At 34.9% G+C, this 16,155-nt stretch overlaps 1 protein-coding gene across 7 annotated transcripts; it reads right to left on the reverse strand.

The window, feature by feature from the left end:
• Positions 1–84: 84 nt before the first annotated feature.
• LOC130944134 (nuclear intron maturase 4, mitochondrial) lies at positions 85–12,909 on the reverse strand. 7 transcript variants are annotated; one of them, XM_057872309.1, is made up of 9 exons: positions 12,371–12,909; positions 12,194–12,291; positions 11,994–12,104; positions 6,345–6,464; positions 5,563–5,827; positions 2,711–5,168; positions 1,544–1,847; positions 1,317–1,431; positions 86–1,106 (listed from the first exon to the last, which is right to left on the reverse strand). In XM_057872309.1, the coding sequence occupies exons 5-6, from the start codon at positions 5,663–5,665 to the stop codon at positions 2,851–2,853; spliced, it is 2,421 nt and encodes an 806-aa protein (XP_057728292.1). In that variant the 5' UTR covers positions 5,666–5,827; positions 6,345–6,464; positions 11,994–12,104; positions 12,194–12,291; positions 12,371–12,909; the 3' UTR covers positions 86–1,106; positions 1,317–1,431; positions 1,544–1,847; positions 2,711–2,850. The 7 variants fall into 7 exon arrangements, with proteins under 7 accessions (XP_057728286.1, XP_057728287.1, XP_057728292.1 ...); XM_057872303.1 differs by having other exon boundaries at positions 85–1,431; XM_057872304.1 differs by having other exon boundaries at positions 85–1,106; positions 1,237–1,847.
• Positions 12,910–16,155: the final 3,246 nt, after the last annotated feature.

Genomic DNA, 16,155 nt, shown 5'->3' on the forward strand with positions numbered 1-16,155 from the left:
CTTAAGAATGAAGATGGAGAATGGGTGGACCATGTTGACATTCTCAAAGCTTGGGGTGTTAATTTCTTTAAAAATCTTTATTGCTCTAACTTGAATTATAATTCCTTTGCTATTTCTAATCTTTTTCCCAGGTTACAGGACTCGAATTACGAAACATTATCTAGAGAAGTGTCAAATGAGGAGATCAAGGATGTTGTTTTTTCGATGGGGAGTTGGAAGGCTCCTGGTAATGAATAATGATGGCCTTCCGGCCAAACTCTACCAACAAACTTGGGATGTGGTGGAGACATCTCTTATAGCCTGGGTGAAAGATGTTTTTAAAGAACCTGAGACGATTACGGACGTTAATAAGACTTTAATAGCCGTTATTCTAAAATTTCCTATGATAGAATTAACTGGGCCTATGTGATGGACATTCTCAGAGACACAGATATACCAAAAAATATTATAAAAGTTGCTAACTACTACATCTCAACACCGACTATGAACCTTCTTTGGAATGACTCTCCGTCAGAATCTCGCTCCAACTAGGGGAATAAGACAGGGAGACCCCTATCCCTTTGTCTTTTTGTTCTTTGTATTGAGCGTCTATCTCAATTAATAAATAAACTAGTTCAAAACAAAGATTGGGAGCCTATTACTCTCTCAAGAGGGGGACTTAAAATCCCTCACCTTTGTTTTGTAGATGATTTTTGTATGGATGTAGAGCATTATTATTGGGTAAATATGCATAATGTCCAAAGTTCAAATATGGATGCACTAATATCATGCAAACTGTAAACAGACTTGAGCCACGGAAAACAAGAATCAAATTAGCACTCATATAGTTCGGATTTTTCTACAGAAAAAAGTATATACTTCGTGCCTACGAATAAGGATAGCATATAAAACAACTTAAGGAAATGCTTGTTAACATGTATACATCTAACTCATTTGAAACGGAGAAACTGCATTTTTTCTTTTATTTCAAGAAAAATGAATCTCTTCCATCGTCACAAGTCACTAACAGAGGCGGGCATGCATACGATTTCAGCTCCATAAAAGCAAAGAGCAGAGCACACACCACGGTTCCATTCTTCAAGTCCCACAAGAAAGCATAGTTGTATCTGCAAACCAATTGTCTATTTGATTAAGCATAAATTGGCATAACCTTTAATAACAATTACGGGGAAAAAATTGTTATAGAAAAAATAACAAGACTACATACTAAATTAGTTGAAAGGGACTAAATCTTACCAGACAATTCATGGATCATAAAAAAAGAAGAAAATACCATGGAAGAAACTAACAATCCAAACAAAGTTAGCACAAGTCACCTTGCAGAAGAAAAGAGCATGCATGCAGTCTGTAGAAGATGGGCAGTATTTATAGGTAAAAAATCAAGGGAATAAGCAAGATGTCCAATATTTATAGACATATTACCCTGAAGGCCTGATTCACATACCGAACATTAATGTCAACTAAGGTAATGCATAAGCATGACAGATAAATATTTCGAAGTAAATAAAATTTAAGGCAACTACTAAAATTATGACTATATTACCACACAATTCGGTGAAACCATTGTGGCATTGTCCTAGACCAAGTCACCCAGCATCCCATAAGACACTTTAAAAAGGCCGAAAGTCCCAAAACCAATGGTGCAAGCCTTATGATCAATCACAACTAACCACAGAGACAAGCTTTGAAAGGAACAAATCATTCCAGTCCTTGCTTGCTAATCACTGAATGTCTTCATTTAACGGGAAAAACAGCATGGCGTTATGTGGTAAGGACTGCTTGAAGGACATGTAAACCATGCTGCATTTGCCATTACCCAGCTAAACAAGGATGTATATGATGTATATCTATCATGGAAATAAAAAACTAGAATAAGTTATATCACAGCAGTAAGTATATAGAACTCATGTTAGAAAATATCATTTCCAAAATGAAGTCACTGGCAGATGCCAACTTGTCATTGTTAAAGATTAACCATCAGAAAAACATGCAAAATACATCACTCATGGTGGAACAATAACTGAAAACTCACTCCATATCAAAGTAGATTTTGTTCTGCGACTTCAGAACAATGAAACAGTAATAATTCAGGAACTCTATAAATTATGGCTCAGCCAAGAATTAATCCTGATTCCTAGGTCCAGCAAAGAAAAATGAACAAAAGTTTAACTAAAGGAGAAACTGAATATCAAGTTCCTTTGGTCCAGAATTACACTCCAAACCTAATCTTCCCGTAAAGGGTGTCCATGATTGGTTTTCACTACTAAATGGCAATGATATAAAAAAAATCAACTTATGCACAGCAAAAACTACACTAGAAAGAGGAAAAATTGGTCACAAGTTAAATGAGAAGCTTTCTCTTATTTATTTTGTTATATATGGTAAGTTTAATCCTCAGCCTGAACCTACAATTACTTGTGTCCATAATTTGAAATCTACACCAAGACCTTTTGAGTGAACATATATGCAATTCTAAAAGATTACATGATAATTTAATGTACATTGGCACTTGGCAGGGCAATAAAATTTCCTTATAGCCGACACCAAAAATCCAGGTTGTGTTTTCATTTTCATTTTCTGATTCCTTCTTGTGTAAATATTGTCAAATTAATTAAAATAAACTTTATTAAACAAAAATTATATGATTGAATGACCTGGAATCTGTCTACCATAAATAAATAAAATAAAACAAAAAGAGAACAGGAATTACCTTATGTTTTAAAAGAATTGGATATAAGTATTCATCTTGATCTTATACCTGATCTCTACCCGTTCTTCACCATCAATAGACTGAAGTAATACATGACCAATACCCAATCCTGATAAAGATTCTGGTATAATTGTGGACACTCACTTCCATGCACCAAAGTCAATGGACTGAAGTGATATATATCCTAGATACAAATCCCTCAGATGCTGCTTACACAACCCTATTCGTCGTTTATTTAAGCTTGGATGAATGCAAGTCGAAAACCCAGTCTTCCAACTAGGAGATTTCTGCCTTTCCATAACATGAAGAGTATAGACCCTCGGTGCTGAAGAAGAGCACCCTATGACAAAACAATTACATGGTCTTGCCTCGGTCACAATTCTTGCAAGTGATAACATACACAAACCACTGTAAGTAATTCCATACATTAATGCCTCATCGTTTTCAAAAGCTTGAGTATCTGACATTTCATTAGTCATTTCCACCTCCATATCCTGTGTTGACGGAAGCCTGCTGAGTTCTACATCAAACCGCTTTTCTATATCAGTTTCATGCACGCGGTACTTCACCGCTAAAGTACGAATGCAAGATTTCCTAACTTGATCTGATATTAAGTTTTTTATCTCATTAAAGTTAGCACAGCTTTCATACCATTTTATCCAGCGGATGATGATCCCCGAAAACCAGTCAATAATTTCAGTTGTATCTTGCATGATAAGCAAATTAGTAGAACGGGGGAATCCATTAGAAGTGGTCAATCCATATCTTAAAAGACGCTTTTTTATTGCTTCTAGAGGAGCTATAATCTCAGTTTTTGTCATCATATTTCCCAATGAGCTGTTATTATTTGGCAAAAGCTCAACAACAGAGGCTACCTCTGAAGTTATATACTGCTCTGCCTGTTTTTTAAATTCATAAAAGGAATCTGTTAGCTCTAACGGAAGAGCTGGTTCGGCAACACACTTGGATAAAATAGTTTCTTCACTTGCATGTTTTGTTTGAACATCTTGTATCCATATCTTCATTAAGTGTTTATACCAATGGTCAGTTTCCATTCCAGACTTGCGGTAACAGGAAACCCTATTCAGTATAGAACTGCTATCAGCTAAATGCTTGATTTCTGATTCCTTAACCTTCTTCAAACCATGTCCTAGCCATTTCTTCCCAATTCTAATTGTCCCATAATTCCAAGCCTCTACCTTTTGCAATGTAAATAACTCTACTTTTTCTTTTAGCTTGTGAACAGCTTTTACACCAGGACTCTCTGTAACACTTCTTTTGACTAACGTTCCTAGAAAGCGTATCCCACGAGGTCCTTCACAAGGCAATAAATCAGTTTGAACAACATCCAATAACAAAGAATCCTTCAAATAACTTTGGATCTCGGACTTAAAATTAGCAGCAGAATCCTTGGAACCAGATATTGCCAAAAACATTTCATCCATAAAGCGACAAGAGTAAACCTTGACGCTGGAATTCTTCTCAACTATACACTCACTATTACCATCTAGCTGTCTCCTGAACCAACCACGCAACTTGGAGCAGGAGTTATCTTGATCATTATGCATTCCAACTCCATCATATATAGCTTCATATTTCATTGACAACCTGTGGAATTCGGTGTCAAACAGGTCAAGGTATACATTCATTAGAATAGGGGACAAGACCCCTTCTTGTGGAAGACCATGTCCCTTTGGGAAACCCCCAAACTCAAGATTCAGCACCTGAGAATCAAACATGCTCCGAATGAAATCAAATAAAGCAGGATCTTCTATCTTATCCTCCATTACCAAAATCAACTTAGCCAAGACAGCAGCATCCAACTTCTTGGTTACAAGCAACGTGAACCACCAGTCAGGGTTTAAAACCCCTTTGCGGATATACTTCAATGCTGCGGCACAACCCCTACCACTTCGGCAGCCATGTGAGATCTTCGAGAAATGTGGCTTGTAAACAACTTCCAAAGCTATTCTGATGGCCTCCTGGACTACCTTCAACCTCAAATTGGGAAGGACCAGAACTTGTTTGTCATTCAATCCTCTTGTTGAGACAAAGAAAGTATTTGCACTTGCATTAAAACTCCCATCTTGGAGCTGTTTTGCCAAGTCATCGAGAAAGCAACTGTCATATCTTGACTCTGCATCAACATTAGAGTTAATCCTGATGCAATTATAAGCATCACGTAGAGTTTCTCCATCGGAAATGCTCTGCATTAGACCACGAAATTTTCCATTCACAAACTGATTCTTCACCCTCTTCTTTATTCGGTTTTCAAGAAATCTCTTGAACTCCATCCTACTCCTGGGTTTACTCTCTAGAATTTTGGAGGATTCCTCAACGAGAGAAGCAAGGTCCATTGCTAACGTTGATTTTCCAAAGTCTTCATCTTTCAAGAAACCACCATTGCCTGGTAATGCAGTTGAATAAGAAGCCCCTTGTGCTTTTCCAACATGTTTGCCTGATACAACAGACGTGTCCTTAGGGTTTACACGAGAAAGAAATACAATGAATTGAAGCATTTCTAGGTTCTTTAGATAATTCCATTATCAATAGCCTATATAATTTCATAATTTGAGAGCAGTGATGCAAGACAATTTTTTTCAGTTACTATGTTTTATTATTGGGAGAAGCAACCTAAATAAAATGAACTTAATTTTCATACACTTTCAGTAAATATATTTTACAAGAACATTCAATATATCATTACATTAGAGAAAATAACTAACTTTCACACTATTTAAAGATCGTCTAAATAAATGAATTGGATCAGTTGATCGTGTAAAACTTTTCACAATATTATTGCATGAAATTAAACTCAATAAAAGAAAAGAGTGAGAAAGAAATATTATTACCAAGAAGCATAAGCGAAAGACAAGAGGTGGGTGCAGCAAAGTTCAGGTTGTGGAGTAATAAGGCACATTTACGAAACTTGGTTGCGCTGAAAATGAGGGTCATGCTTTCTGAAGGGTAGTCCAATAGCAACTCAACACAGAGAAGCAAAGCAAAGAAAGTATAGCAGTTTCTTTTGCAGAACCATCCGTATTACGTCATTAACCCAACAACATAATGTCCTCCAATATGTTATGTCTCGCTAAGAGATGAAATCTTCTAACCTACCTACATTCAAATACCCAATTTTTTTCTATAAAGGGGAGTCCGTTAAGCTGAGAAGGGAGAAAAGCAACATTTAACAGCACAAATTGTGTAATCTTTGTTAGAAGAGTGTGAGAGAAATCCAAACAGTTTTGTTGAATCTTTGCTTGACCATCAAGTAAGAAATCTGGTACTGAATCTTATAACTCATTGTTTGCATTTTTATTACCACCTATTCATCATCACCAATATCTCCTACAAACACTCCATTGTCACTCACATTCTGAACATGTATTAAGCATAGTAGAGCAATCTATTTTAGTGAGAAGAGCATAACAAATGACAAATCATTATGTTATGCAAATTCAAAGTGAAGAGGAATTTGGTTTTCCTAATTGGTTAACATCGATAAATCAACAAGATTGGATGATTATGCAATTTAAAATACCATTTCTGTTTTCCTCAAGCATATACAATGTAAGAGTTCACTAATCAGGTAGATTTCTAGCACAAACAACAAAAAGAAATTTTTTTCTCATACCTATAGTTTTTTTAGAGTGCAAAATTCTTAGCACTATATTTGTATTTCTGTAGCATCTCCCACGTTCTCCTCAGCATCACCATGCCCATTGATATCCATTTGATCAATTGCAATGGCAACCTAAACATATATATGCCAAAATAAGGGAAAAAGTTAGAACTTATGGTGAATATTGCTTACTTTTTACTACAGGTTAAGCCAAAATGATTTATTCTTGTTGAGCCAACGTTGCTATCAATTTTTCTAACCAAGCCATAATTTCATAAGATAGCACCAACTCAGTAGTTCACAAACATAACCACCCCAATCTAAGGCAAACGAAGATCCAACTTTCAATCTCTATTTGCAACAAATTCAGCAAAAATTCCAGATATCAACTCAGGAACGAAAAAAATAAAACAAAAAAATTAAAAATGATTCCACTATTTCAATCATTTATTTGAAAGGGAAACCTAACCGAGGGGAGTAAAGAGACAGATCAAGTAGCATATGCTAAAATCAACTTGGAGTACATACAAGATCAGAAATTTCAACTCACATTAATTCCATGTTCCCTAATGAAAAATCAGAGTACTACTCACAACATTAAAATCTTGCTTCTATAGTTAATTAGCTTTGGATCCAAGCAAATTTCAGCTTTCTACTGATTAGTTCCATGGTGTTTGTGATTATAGGTTGAATGTTTGCTGATGAATATCCAAGGGGATTTGGTTTTATTGAGAATAACAAATTCATAAGTGGGAAAGCAGCTGTTATTGGCTTCCTTTTGTTGTTGAATTTTCAGCTGTCAACAGGTAGGAGACATTTTGAAAGGAACATGCTACTTGAACTTTTATTCAGGATCTAATGCTCATAACTAGACATCACCATCATCACTATCTGTTCCCTTTTTATCATTTAGCAACATGGTACATATATAAATATATCTTTTAGTCATCACAATTTGTTTTTGGATGCCCTTTATCTGATCATGTATATCTCAACCTTTCTTTCTTCCTTTTTCTTTCTTAACTCATTTTCTTCCTCAAATTCACTTGATTGTAAACTATTATTTTGTAATCCAAAATGGGACCAGAGTGATTCCAGAGATTGTGTTTCTTCTTCTCAACTTTTCAATAATGAACAATAATATTCAGTGTGTTCTAATATATATTGCAATTAATAAAATTAACATAGACAATAATAGAAGACACGAATATGGTTGGTTTAACAAGCAGTCATAAATAGCATAGCCATAAAGGAGTCAATTTACATGAACAAAAGATAAATCAGGAACGCCAAACAATCATATGAAAGATACTTATTACATTGTGTTTAATGAAGATGGATTAGTGAACCTAAATGGCAAGCAAAACAGAAGCAAACTACGGCATTTATCCTTCCATTTGTGTTTAATTAAATTCAAATGACAAGCAAATTAAGGCTCCAGAATGTCAATTACTTCATTCTGTCATAAAGCAGCAAGGTTTAATCATACACAAGCAAATAAAGGCTCTATTTGGGCAGAACAAATCACTAGGGGTGTACATGGGCCGGGCCACACCGGGTTTGCCCTAACCCAGACCCAGCCCTAGCATAGGCCCAGTATATATTTCGGGTCGGGTCTAGGTTAGGGCACACCGGTCAATAACAAGAACTATCAGAAGGCAGCCCCATAGTGGCAGCAACAGCGGCGGCTGGCAAAGATGGGGGTAGAACAATAGACGCTGGAAAAGGAAAGGAGCAATTTTAGAAAGTGAATAATGATCAGGATCAACAAAATAGGAAGGATCAGATAATCGTGCAAAATAAAATCCTAGCATCGAAGTATCAAAGAATATTCCTCAAAAAGGAAAGAAATTTGTCTTAATTGATGGGATCGCTACTGATGGAGCAGAGAATATGTTAGTTAAGAAAAACCAGAGAAGTGATAAGCAGATAACAGGGGACATTCCAAAAGAAAAAAAGAGGAGGTTATACGTCTAGATTTCAAGTTTTGGCAACAGAAAATTAGGAGAAAGAGGGTCAGAGGGCCCATAATGAACCTAAAATCATTCAACAATCTGTGGAAAAGGAAAGAAAATACACACAGATCCCTCTCAAGCAAAATAACCATTCTAATATGGTGAAAGATGTACAAAAACAGAAACAAGCCTTTGTCATTACTAAGGAAAATGATGCTGATATAAGCAAGAAAAAGCAAAACAAACAACTAGAATAAACAAGCCAAAGAGAAACCAAAAGCTGCCCGGAGCTGAAGCAAAATAATTTAGAACCTCAGGTTGATCAGCAAAAGGCCTCTAGAGAGAAGGAAGTCAAACACCAAGACTATTAGAGACAATTTTTCAAACTGAATAAAGAAATTGCCAAGAGTAAATAGGAGTCCTATATGCATATCACTGACCTCTCTGACTCTCACTCGACTGCACTTATATCCAAGTTCATGGGTGGGGGAGAGTATGGGCAGCAAAGTACAGAAGGACCACAGTCCGCAGGAGCCACCAGATTCAGGTGATCAAAACCTGGACAAAAATATGATGGACATCTAAAACCAAGGCAAACTCAATTCAACTCTAGAAGCTGAGAGGAGCTTGTCTCCACCGAACATAAGCCTATATGGAGGCTTAATTTTCTGGATCTTATCAAGAGGATTTTCTTATCGCTATTTTTAGTTATCATGAATATTATTTTTTGGAATTCTAGAGGAACTACCTCTAAAGGTTCTCTTATTATTAAAGATCTTGTCTATAGATTCCATACTAACTTAATTTCCTTCTTGAAACCCACATTTCAGGGACTAAATCCAAAGCAACTATCAAAAAGCTAGGCTTAGATTCCTGGTGTATTAGTGAAGCGGATGGTTTTGCAGGAGGCATTTGGTGCCTTTAGAATAAGTCTTTTTGGAATATCGAACCTGTCCTAATTGAGAAACAACTTGTGCACATGAGAGTAAACTACGACCAAGGGGAACCAGGGTGGCTTACCGCGACTTATGGCAGTCCTCAAGTGGGGAATAGGAGCTAGCTATGGAGCAAACTAGAGGAGTTAGTGTCATGAAACAACTCCTCCCAAAAGGTTAAGCTAATAGGAGGAGGCAACATGAATGATTATATCTCTAACACTCCGCCTCAAACAAGTGTTTTATTTGGCTTTGCTTGATTTTTTTTCATAGGCCTTCTTTTCTACTTTTATTTTTCTTATGTTATTTTTTACTTTTGGGGTTCACCAAGGATCAATTCTAGACCTTTAGAACATAGAGATTTGATACCATGTCATGAAACCACTCATTCTCAAATTTTATTCTCTTTTCGTTCAGCACCACTTTCTTTTCTCAAAACATTTAGCACCAAATCTGAATTTCAAAACCTGCCACCACTTGTAGCCATCACTATGTGTGAATTACCGCCGAACAACCATTTCAACCACCACAACCACGTTACAAATGTGTGTATTGCCAAAATGTCAGTTACCCGGGTAAAAAGTCTCTCGCACAACACGCATTGAATTGGCATCTCAAATTCAAACACATTTACGAAAAATATGGTCGGTTAATTTATTTTATTTTAAATTTTGTTCTTCTTTTGCGCGATTTAAAGCCGAATTTTTCTCCTGGTTTTATCTTTTGATATTTCTTTGAGAAAATCTTTTGGTGAAATTTTAAAACTCTTTCTTACAAAAGAAGAATTGAAAGCATATCAGAATAATGCTAGTGATCCAATGATTCTTGATGCTATCAATATTGATCTATCAACTAAAGTAGCTGGTCCACGAGGTGGAGCATACATGGAAATATTCATAAATGGGTTTTTTCCACCTTCAACAAGTGTTGCCCCAATGTTTTCCTGTTATGAAAATACATTAGAGTGGGATAATTTCGGTTGATTCCTAATGTATTAGTGAAGCGGATTGTTTTGTAAGAGGCATTTGGTGCCTTTGGAATAAGTTTTTTTGGAATATCGAACCTGTCCTAATTAAAAAATAACTTGTGCACATGAGAGTAAGCTATGAACAAGGGGAACCATAGTGGCATATTGCAATTTATGGCAGTCCTTAAGTGGGAAATAAGAGCTGGCTATGGAGTAAACTAGAGGAGTTAGTGTCATGAAATCACTCCTCCGAAAAACTTAAGCTGATAGGAGGAAGATAAGATGAATAGTTATATCTCTAACACTCTTCTTAAAGCAAGAGCCTTATTTGGGTTCACTTAAATGATTATATCTCTAACACTCTTCCTAAAGCAAAAGAAGAAGAATTGAAAGCATATTAGAATATTGCTAGTGATCCAATGATTCTTGATGCTAGCAATGTTGATCTATAACCTAAAGTAGTTGGTCTACGTCTCTACGAGGTGGAGCATACACAAACATATTTATGGATTTTTTTTTTCACCTTCAACAAGTGTTGCCCCAATGTTTTCCTGTTATGAAAATACATCAACGTGGGATAATTTTGGTTACGTCATAAATCCAAATAATTACGTTATAAAGGATGAAGACATCGATCAGGGACCAATGCATGTAAGTGATACAAATGGAAAACTAGATGAAGGTGCTACAAGTTTGATACTTGTTACAAAGCCATCAAAAGTCGTATCGGATGAAAGTACAGTTCAAGTCAGATGTTCATTAGTATTGGACTTTCAAACGCCAGACAGATGGAAGATCCATTAAAATTATTCTTTCCCATGTGAGTTAGCTACGGAAATAAATGGTCATTGGTGCCTAAGTAGAGATTTTAACTCAGTCGTCACTTTGGAAGATACCGGGGGAAATTTTAATCTTTCACAAGACACCAATAAATTTATTAGCTGTATGAGAAACTGTAACCTGAATTTCTTGGGTTTCTCAGGGCCACCATACACTTGGCAGAGAGGAAATGTCAAGAGAAGGCTGGACAAATTTATTTATAAAATCGATTTCTGTAGCTTATTTTCAGCTGTAGATATAAGACCCATAACTTTTGAAAAGTTTTATTATGAACTAATTTCAAATTATATATTTATTTACAGTTTTAATTTCAGATATTATTTCATTGAAGATAATCAGAGGCAACTTTGATTAATTGGATTTGATATAAATTAAAGTTTCATCCATACTCTACAATTATGGATTATTTTCCTATTTTACAATTTAAAGTTTCAGAAATTCAAAAATAATGATATTTGGCTATTTAAATTAGGATTTTATCCAATTTTACAATTATTGAGTTATTTTTTGTAGTTGAATTATAAAGTTAGTAGTTATGAATTAATAAGGGTTTTTATATGATTTAATCAACTAATTGATATTTTTATGATTGAATACTTTCAAAGTTTTAGAATTTTAGAAAATTCGACAGCACTTCCCCTAAAACTTAGACTTTGCCACCCTTTTCGAGTCTCAACCAAACCAATCCTCAACCCTTTCCGGAGGGGGTTCAAGACCAACTCAGTTTCCAATAAAACAAAATTCAGACTTTCAAACTATCAAAATCATTTCAAATCAAACCAACTCAGAAATCTCCAATTTAACAAAATCAGTCAATAATGCAATCAAACAGACAACATATTCATCCAAGATAAACCAGACAATTCATAAGACTTACATAATCACCATAAATGCATTTGGCACATCATATCAGTTTATAACAATTCCAATTTAAAATAAATTAGTTTTTAGAAAAAGCCCCTACCTCGTTCGCGATTCAACCGCGCAATAAAGCTCCGTTTTCTCTCGGCCCGCAACGGCGGCAGCCGCATCCTCGGCAACTCTAATCACGGCACGCAAGAACCAAAACATAATCCTAAAGCATAACGTTGCAAAGACCTTAGAAACATATAACAGATTAGCAACTATAGAGGTTCCAGACGAGGAACAACATACTGTACTTACAAATAAACCAGAGAACAGAACAGTGGCAGCTCCGGTATCGACGCAGCAGCTTGATGTCGCACGCAACAGTCATAGAACTCAGCATGCAAGACCCGATCCTATGACACCAAAACCTCAGATCCTTAAACAACTTAAAACAGAAATACCGATTCAAAAGTTCCGGAACGAAAAGCTTACCCAGACAAGGAAGAACGGCTGAACTGAAACAGCGGTAACTCCGATGGTGGTTCCGGTGATCACAGCCACTTTCCCAGTGACCCGAACGGCGGTGGAGGAGCTCAACGGCGACGGCGACGATTCTCCCCGGCGGCTCCCTCTCGCGCTTCCCCTCTTCTTCGTCAGCGACGTCGGTGGCTTCCCCACGGCTCTGCTCGACGATGACGGACCCAGAGGTGGCGGCGATGACACGCGCAGCAGCAGCCCGCGATGATGACGACGGCGGCGGCTCTACACAGTGACGACGGAGGCTTCGAGGACGGTGACCCGCGGCCTCCTCTCCTTCGCGTCTTACTCCCTCTCCGCGGCTCTGCCTCGACGGCGGCTCCAATGGCGACGGCGACGAGGCTTGTCGACGGTGACGCGATGGTGGCGGCGTGGACTTCCCCCCTCCACCGGCACCCTCTCCTTCTCGAATCTCCCTCTTCCCCCTTTCCCTGATTCTGTTTCCCCTTCTTTCTTTTTCAGCAGCTGCTGCTGTGTTGTGTGCGTGTGTTTTGTTTGTGTGTGGGTTGGTGATGAATGTGTGTGGCTAGGGTTTTACTTAGGCAAAGGGGGAAAATGTGTTTTAATTAGAGTTAGGGTTTTAATTTAGATTTGGATGTTTTAAAATTTGAATTTTACTTTTTAGAGAGTAAGGTGGGATCTTTCACGTTGATTTTATAGATAGGACCAAGAATAAATATGAAAAAAATATTTAAGGCTACACGATCACACTTTACTCTCTAAAGTAAAATTCAAACCTTTTAATTTAGGATTTTTGGGTTTAGTTTAAAATCTAATTACATTTTTAAAATTATTTTAAAATATTATTTATTGTATTAAAATATTATTTGGTTTGGAATTAAATACTCTAATTGAAATTATAAAATAATAAAATTATTTTTTTTCCTAAAACTTAAAAATATTAAATCATAAAAATATTAGTTGAATTAAATCATATAAAAATTCTTATTATTTCATAATTACTAACTTTATAATTTAAATACATAAAATAACTCAATAATTATAAAATTAGATAAAATTCTAATTTAAATAATCAAATCTCATCATTTTTGAATTTCTAAAACTTTAAATTGTAAAATAGAAAAATAATCTATAATTGTAAAATTTGGATAAAAAACTTATTTATATCAAATCTAATTAATTAAAGTTGTCTCTCATTATCTTCAATGAAATAATTTCTAAAATTAAAATTGTAAATAAATATATAATTTGAAATTAGCTCATAATAAGACTTTTCAAAATTTTTGAGTGTTACACTCCACCCACTTTATAAAATTTTCGTCCTAAAAAATTAAAATAATATATAAGGTAATACATAATCTTAACATTCTGCTTTTTAAATATCTTTTAGAAAAGAAAAAAAAATCTTAACATATATATATATATATATATATATATATATATATATATATATTCAAATGCCGAATAACCATAAGTTTTAAGTTTTAAAAAAGATTATATAGTTTACAAAGCAAAGCGGTAGTTAGTGAGACAAAAAAGCTATAAAACAGGCTGGTATTTAAACAACAGATATCGCTCACAGATCTCGTACTCACACTACAAGAAAATGAAATATTTGTAACAAAAATTTTGTATTCAATTTAAAATTATTACAAAAAAATAATTTTTTTAATAATAATTAGTAGTTGTTACAAAAGAATAATATTTTGTAACAACCTTATTTTTTTGTTAGAAATTACGTTAGTTTTTGTAACGAAATGGTGTTAATATTTTGTAACAAAAATAAAGAAGCTGCAAAAATTCGAAATATTTTGTAAAATATATTTTGTTTCAAAAATTTCAATTGTTTTATAACAAAATATCTTTTTTGTTTCAAAAAGTCTAATTATTTTGTAACAAAAAAGTTAATTTGTCACAAAATTTAATATTGTTTATAACAAGTTAATTGTTTGTCACAAAATATAAGTATATTTTATAACAATTTTTTTTCAAAATGTTAAATACTTTAAGAATAAAAAAATTATGTATATATTTTTTTCAAAATAATTTTATTTTGTTTCAAAAAATACAATTTTTTACATAGTGTTTGTATTCATTAATTTTTAAAAATGGTAAACATTATTTTTATATTCTTTTAAAAAATAATATATAATTTTTATTAATAATCAGATTTTTAAGATTAACAAAATGAAGTTGAATTTTCTAAATTTTAAATTTTATTTTAGACATTATTTATTTCATAGATAGAAATAAAAGATAATATATCTAAAAAAGTTATTTAAAAATGAGAGAACACACTTTTATAAATACTTTAAGTTTAAGACAATTAATAATTATGTATAATTTTTATTATAATTAATTATTTTATACAAATTAAAATTAAAGTTTTGATAATAGAAAAATAATAACATGTCATATAATTTAATTTAGGCAATAGATATTTCAGGTTTAACCTGTGTTTTATAAAATGACTAGAATATTCATTTTATGATTTAAATTAGAAATAATTATTTAAACTCATTGATAAATTAACAAAATTATGTGTTTCGAAATTAATCTTTACAGTATTATATTTGAATCCTAAATTGTCATTCTATTTCAAATATTTTATACAATTATTATATTATATGTATATATTTTACCTTAACTCTATAATTGCCAAATAAAATCCTAATTTTACTAAATTCCTAAATCTATTACCCTAAATCCCTAAACCTATGTTTAGAAAGGGAAAAGAAAGGAAACGGGAAACAGGGAGAAGACAGAAGGGAAAAGGGGAGAATCGGAGAAGAAGAGGAAGGAGAAGAGAAGGAGGGGATGGCGCCGGAAAGGGTGCCACTGTCGCCGCTGCTGCCGTCGTGTGGGTGAGAGGAAGAGCTCGTGAACGGGATTACTGCCCAAAGCTATCGTCACCATTGGAGCTGCACGAAGCCATCTCCATCGTTGTCGCCTAGGGTTGTCGCCGTCGTGCTTCATCGTTGCCGTCGCTAGGGCTCGTCACCATCGTCGTAGCCATCGCCGTCGCACGCAGAGGGGAGAGAGAAGGGAAGATCCGCGACTGGCCAAGAGAGAGGGGGGAGTCGAAGAACGCGTTGGTAGATGTTCTCCTCGCCGCCGCCGTGAGAGCTCGCCACCACTGTGAAGATGAATCGAGGCAAGCATTCTTGCTCTTGGTTTTTGTTCTGTTTTGCTTTTGGTTTTTGTTATGTTCTTGCTTCTAGTTTTCGTTCTGATTATTAGGGTTTGCGATTCCGTCCCCTTTGAAGCTACTGCCGTTGTTGATTGCCACTGGAGAATGTGCCGCCGACCTTCTACTGCCGAGAGCCAATGCTGGAGCTGTCGTGATGAGTCTGAGACTGCTGCTTTGATTCTGGGATGTGATTGCTCTTCATTTCCATCTAATTTGAATCCTCTGTTTTGCTATAATCCCGGTCACTACTGTGAAGACTATGCCTCTGCCGTTCCGGTTGCTTGGGAGTCACCACTGCTGCCATAAAACTAAAAGGGAAGGGAGTTGTTATGTTAAATTATGCGCTTGTGACATCGAGGTAAGGACGTTAACTTAAATTATTTTAATTTTATAATGCCCATAAAGTTTATTGAATAACTGCAAATAGGTTTAATTATCATGAGTAATTAATTGATTATATGGATGTTGAATTATGACTGTGAAATGTGATTGAAATTGTTGATTCATTGTTATTGATTGATTATGTGGATTGTGAATTGTTTGACAAATAATTGTTGTGAATGCTAGATTTGATGGATTATATTGGTTG

The sequence above is a fragment of the Arachis stenosperma genome, chromosome 8 (genome assembly GCF_014773155.1).
Source record: "Arachis stenosperma cultivar V10309 chromosome 8, arast.V10309.gnm1.PFL2, whole genome shotgun sequence".
In the NCBI taxonomy this organism is placed as follows: domain Eukaryota; kingdom Viridiplantae; phylum Streptophyta; class Magnoliopsida; order Fabales; family Fabaceae; genus Arachis; species Arachis stenosperma.

What these genes read in the sequence shown, in the direction of transcription:
- LOC130944134 (XM_057872303.1), bottom strand. Translation starts at nt 5,665, where the DNA reads ATGACCCTCATTTTCAGCGCAACCAAGTTTCGTAAATGTGCCTTATTA. An exon ending in TCTTTCGCTTATGCTTCTTG is followed by an intron (nt 5,169 to 5,562) that starts GTAATAATATTT and finishes CTGTTGTATCAG; the next exon opens with GCAAACATGTTGGAAAAGCA.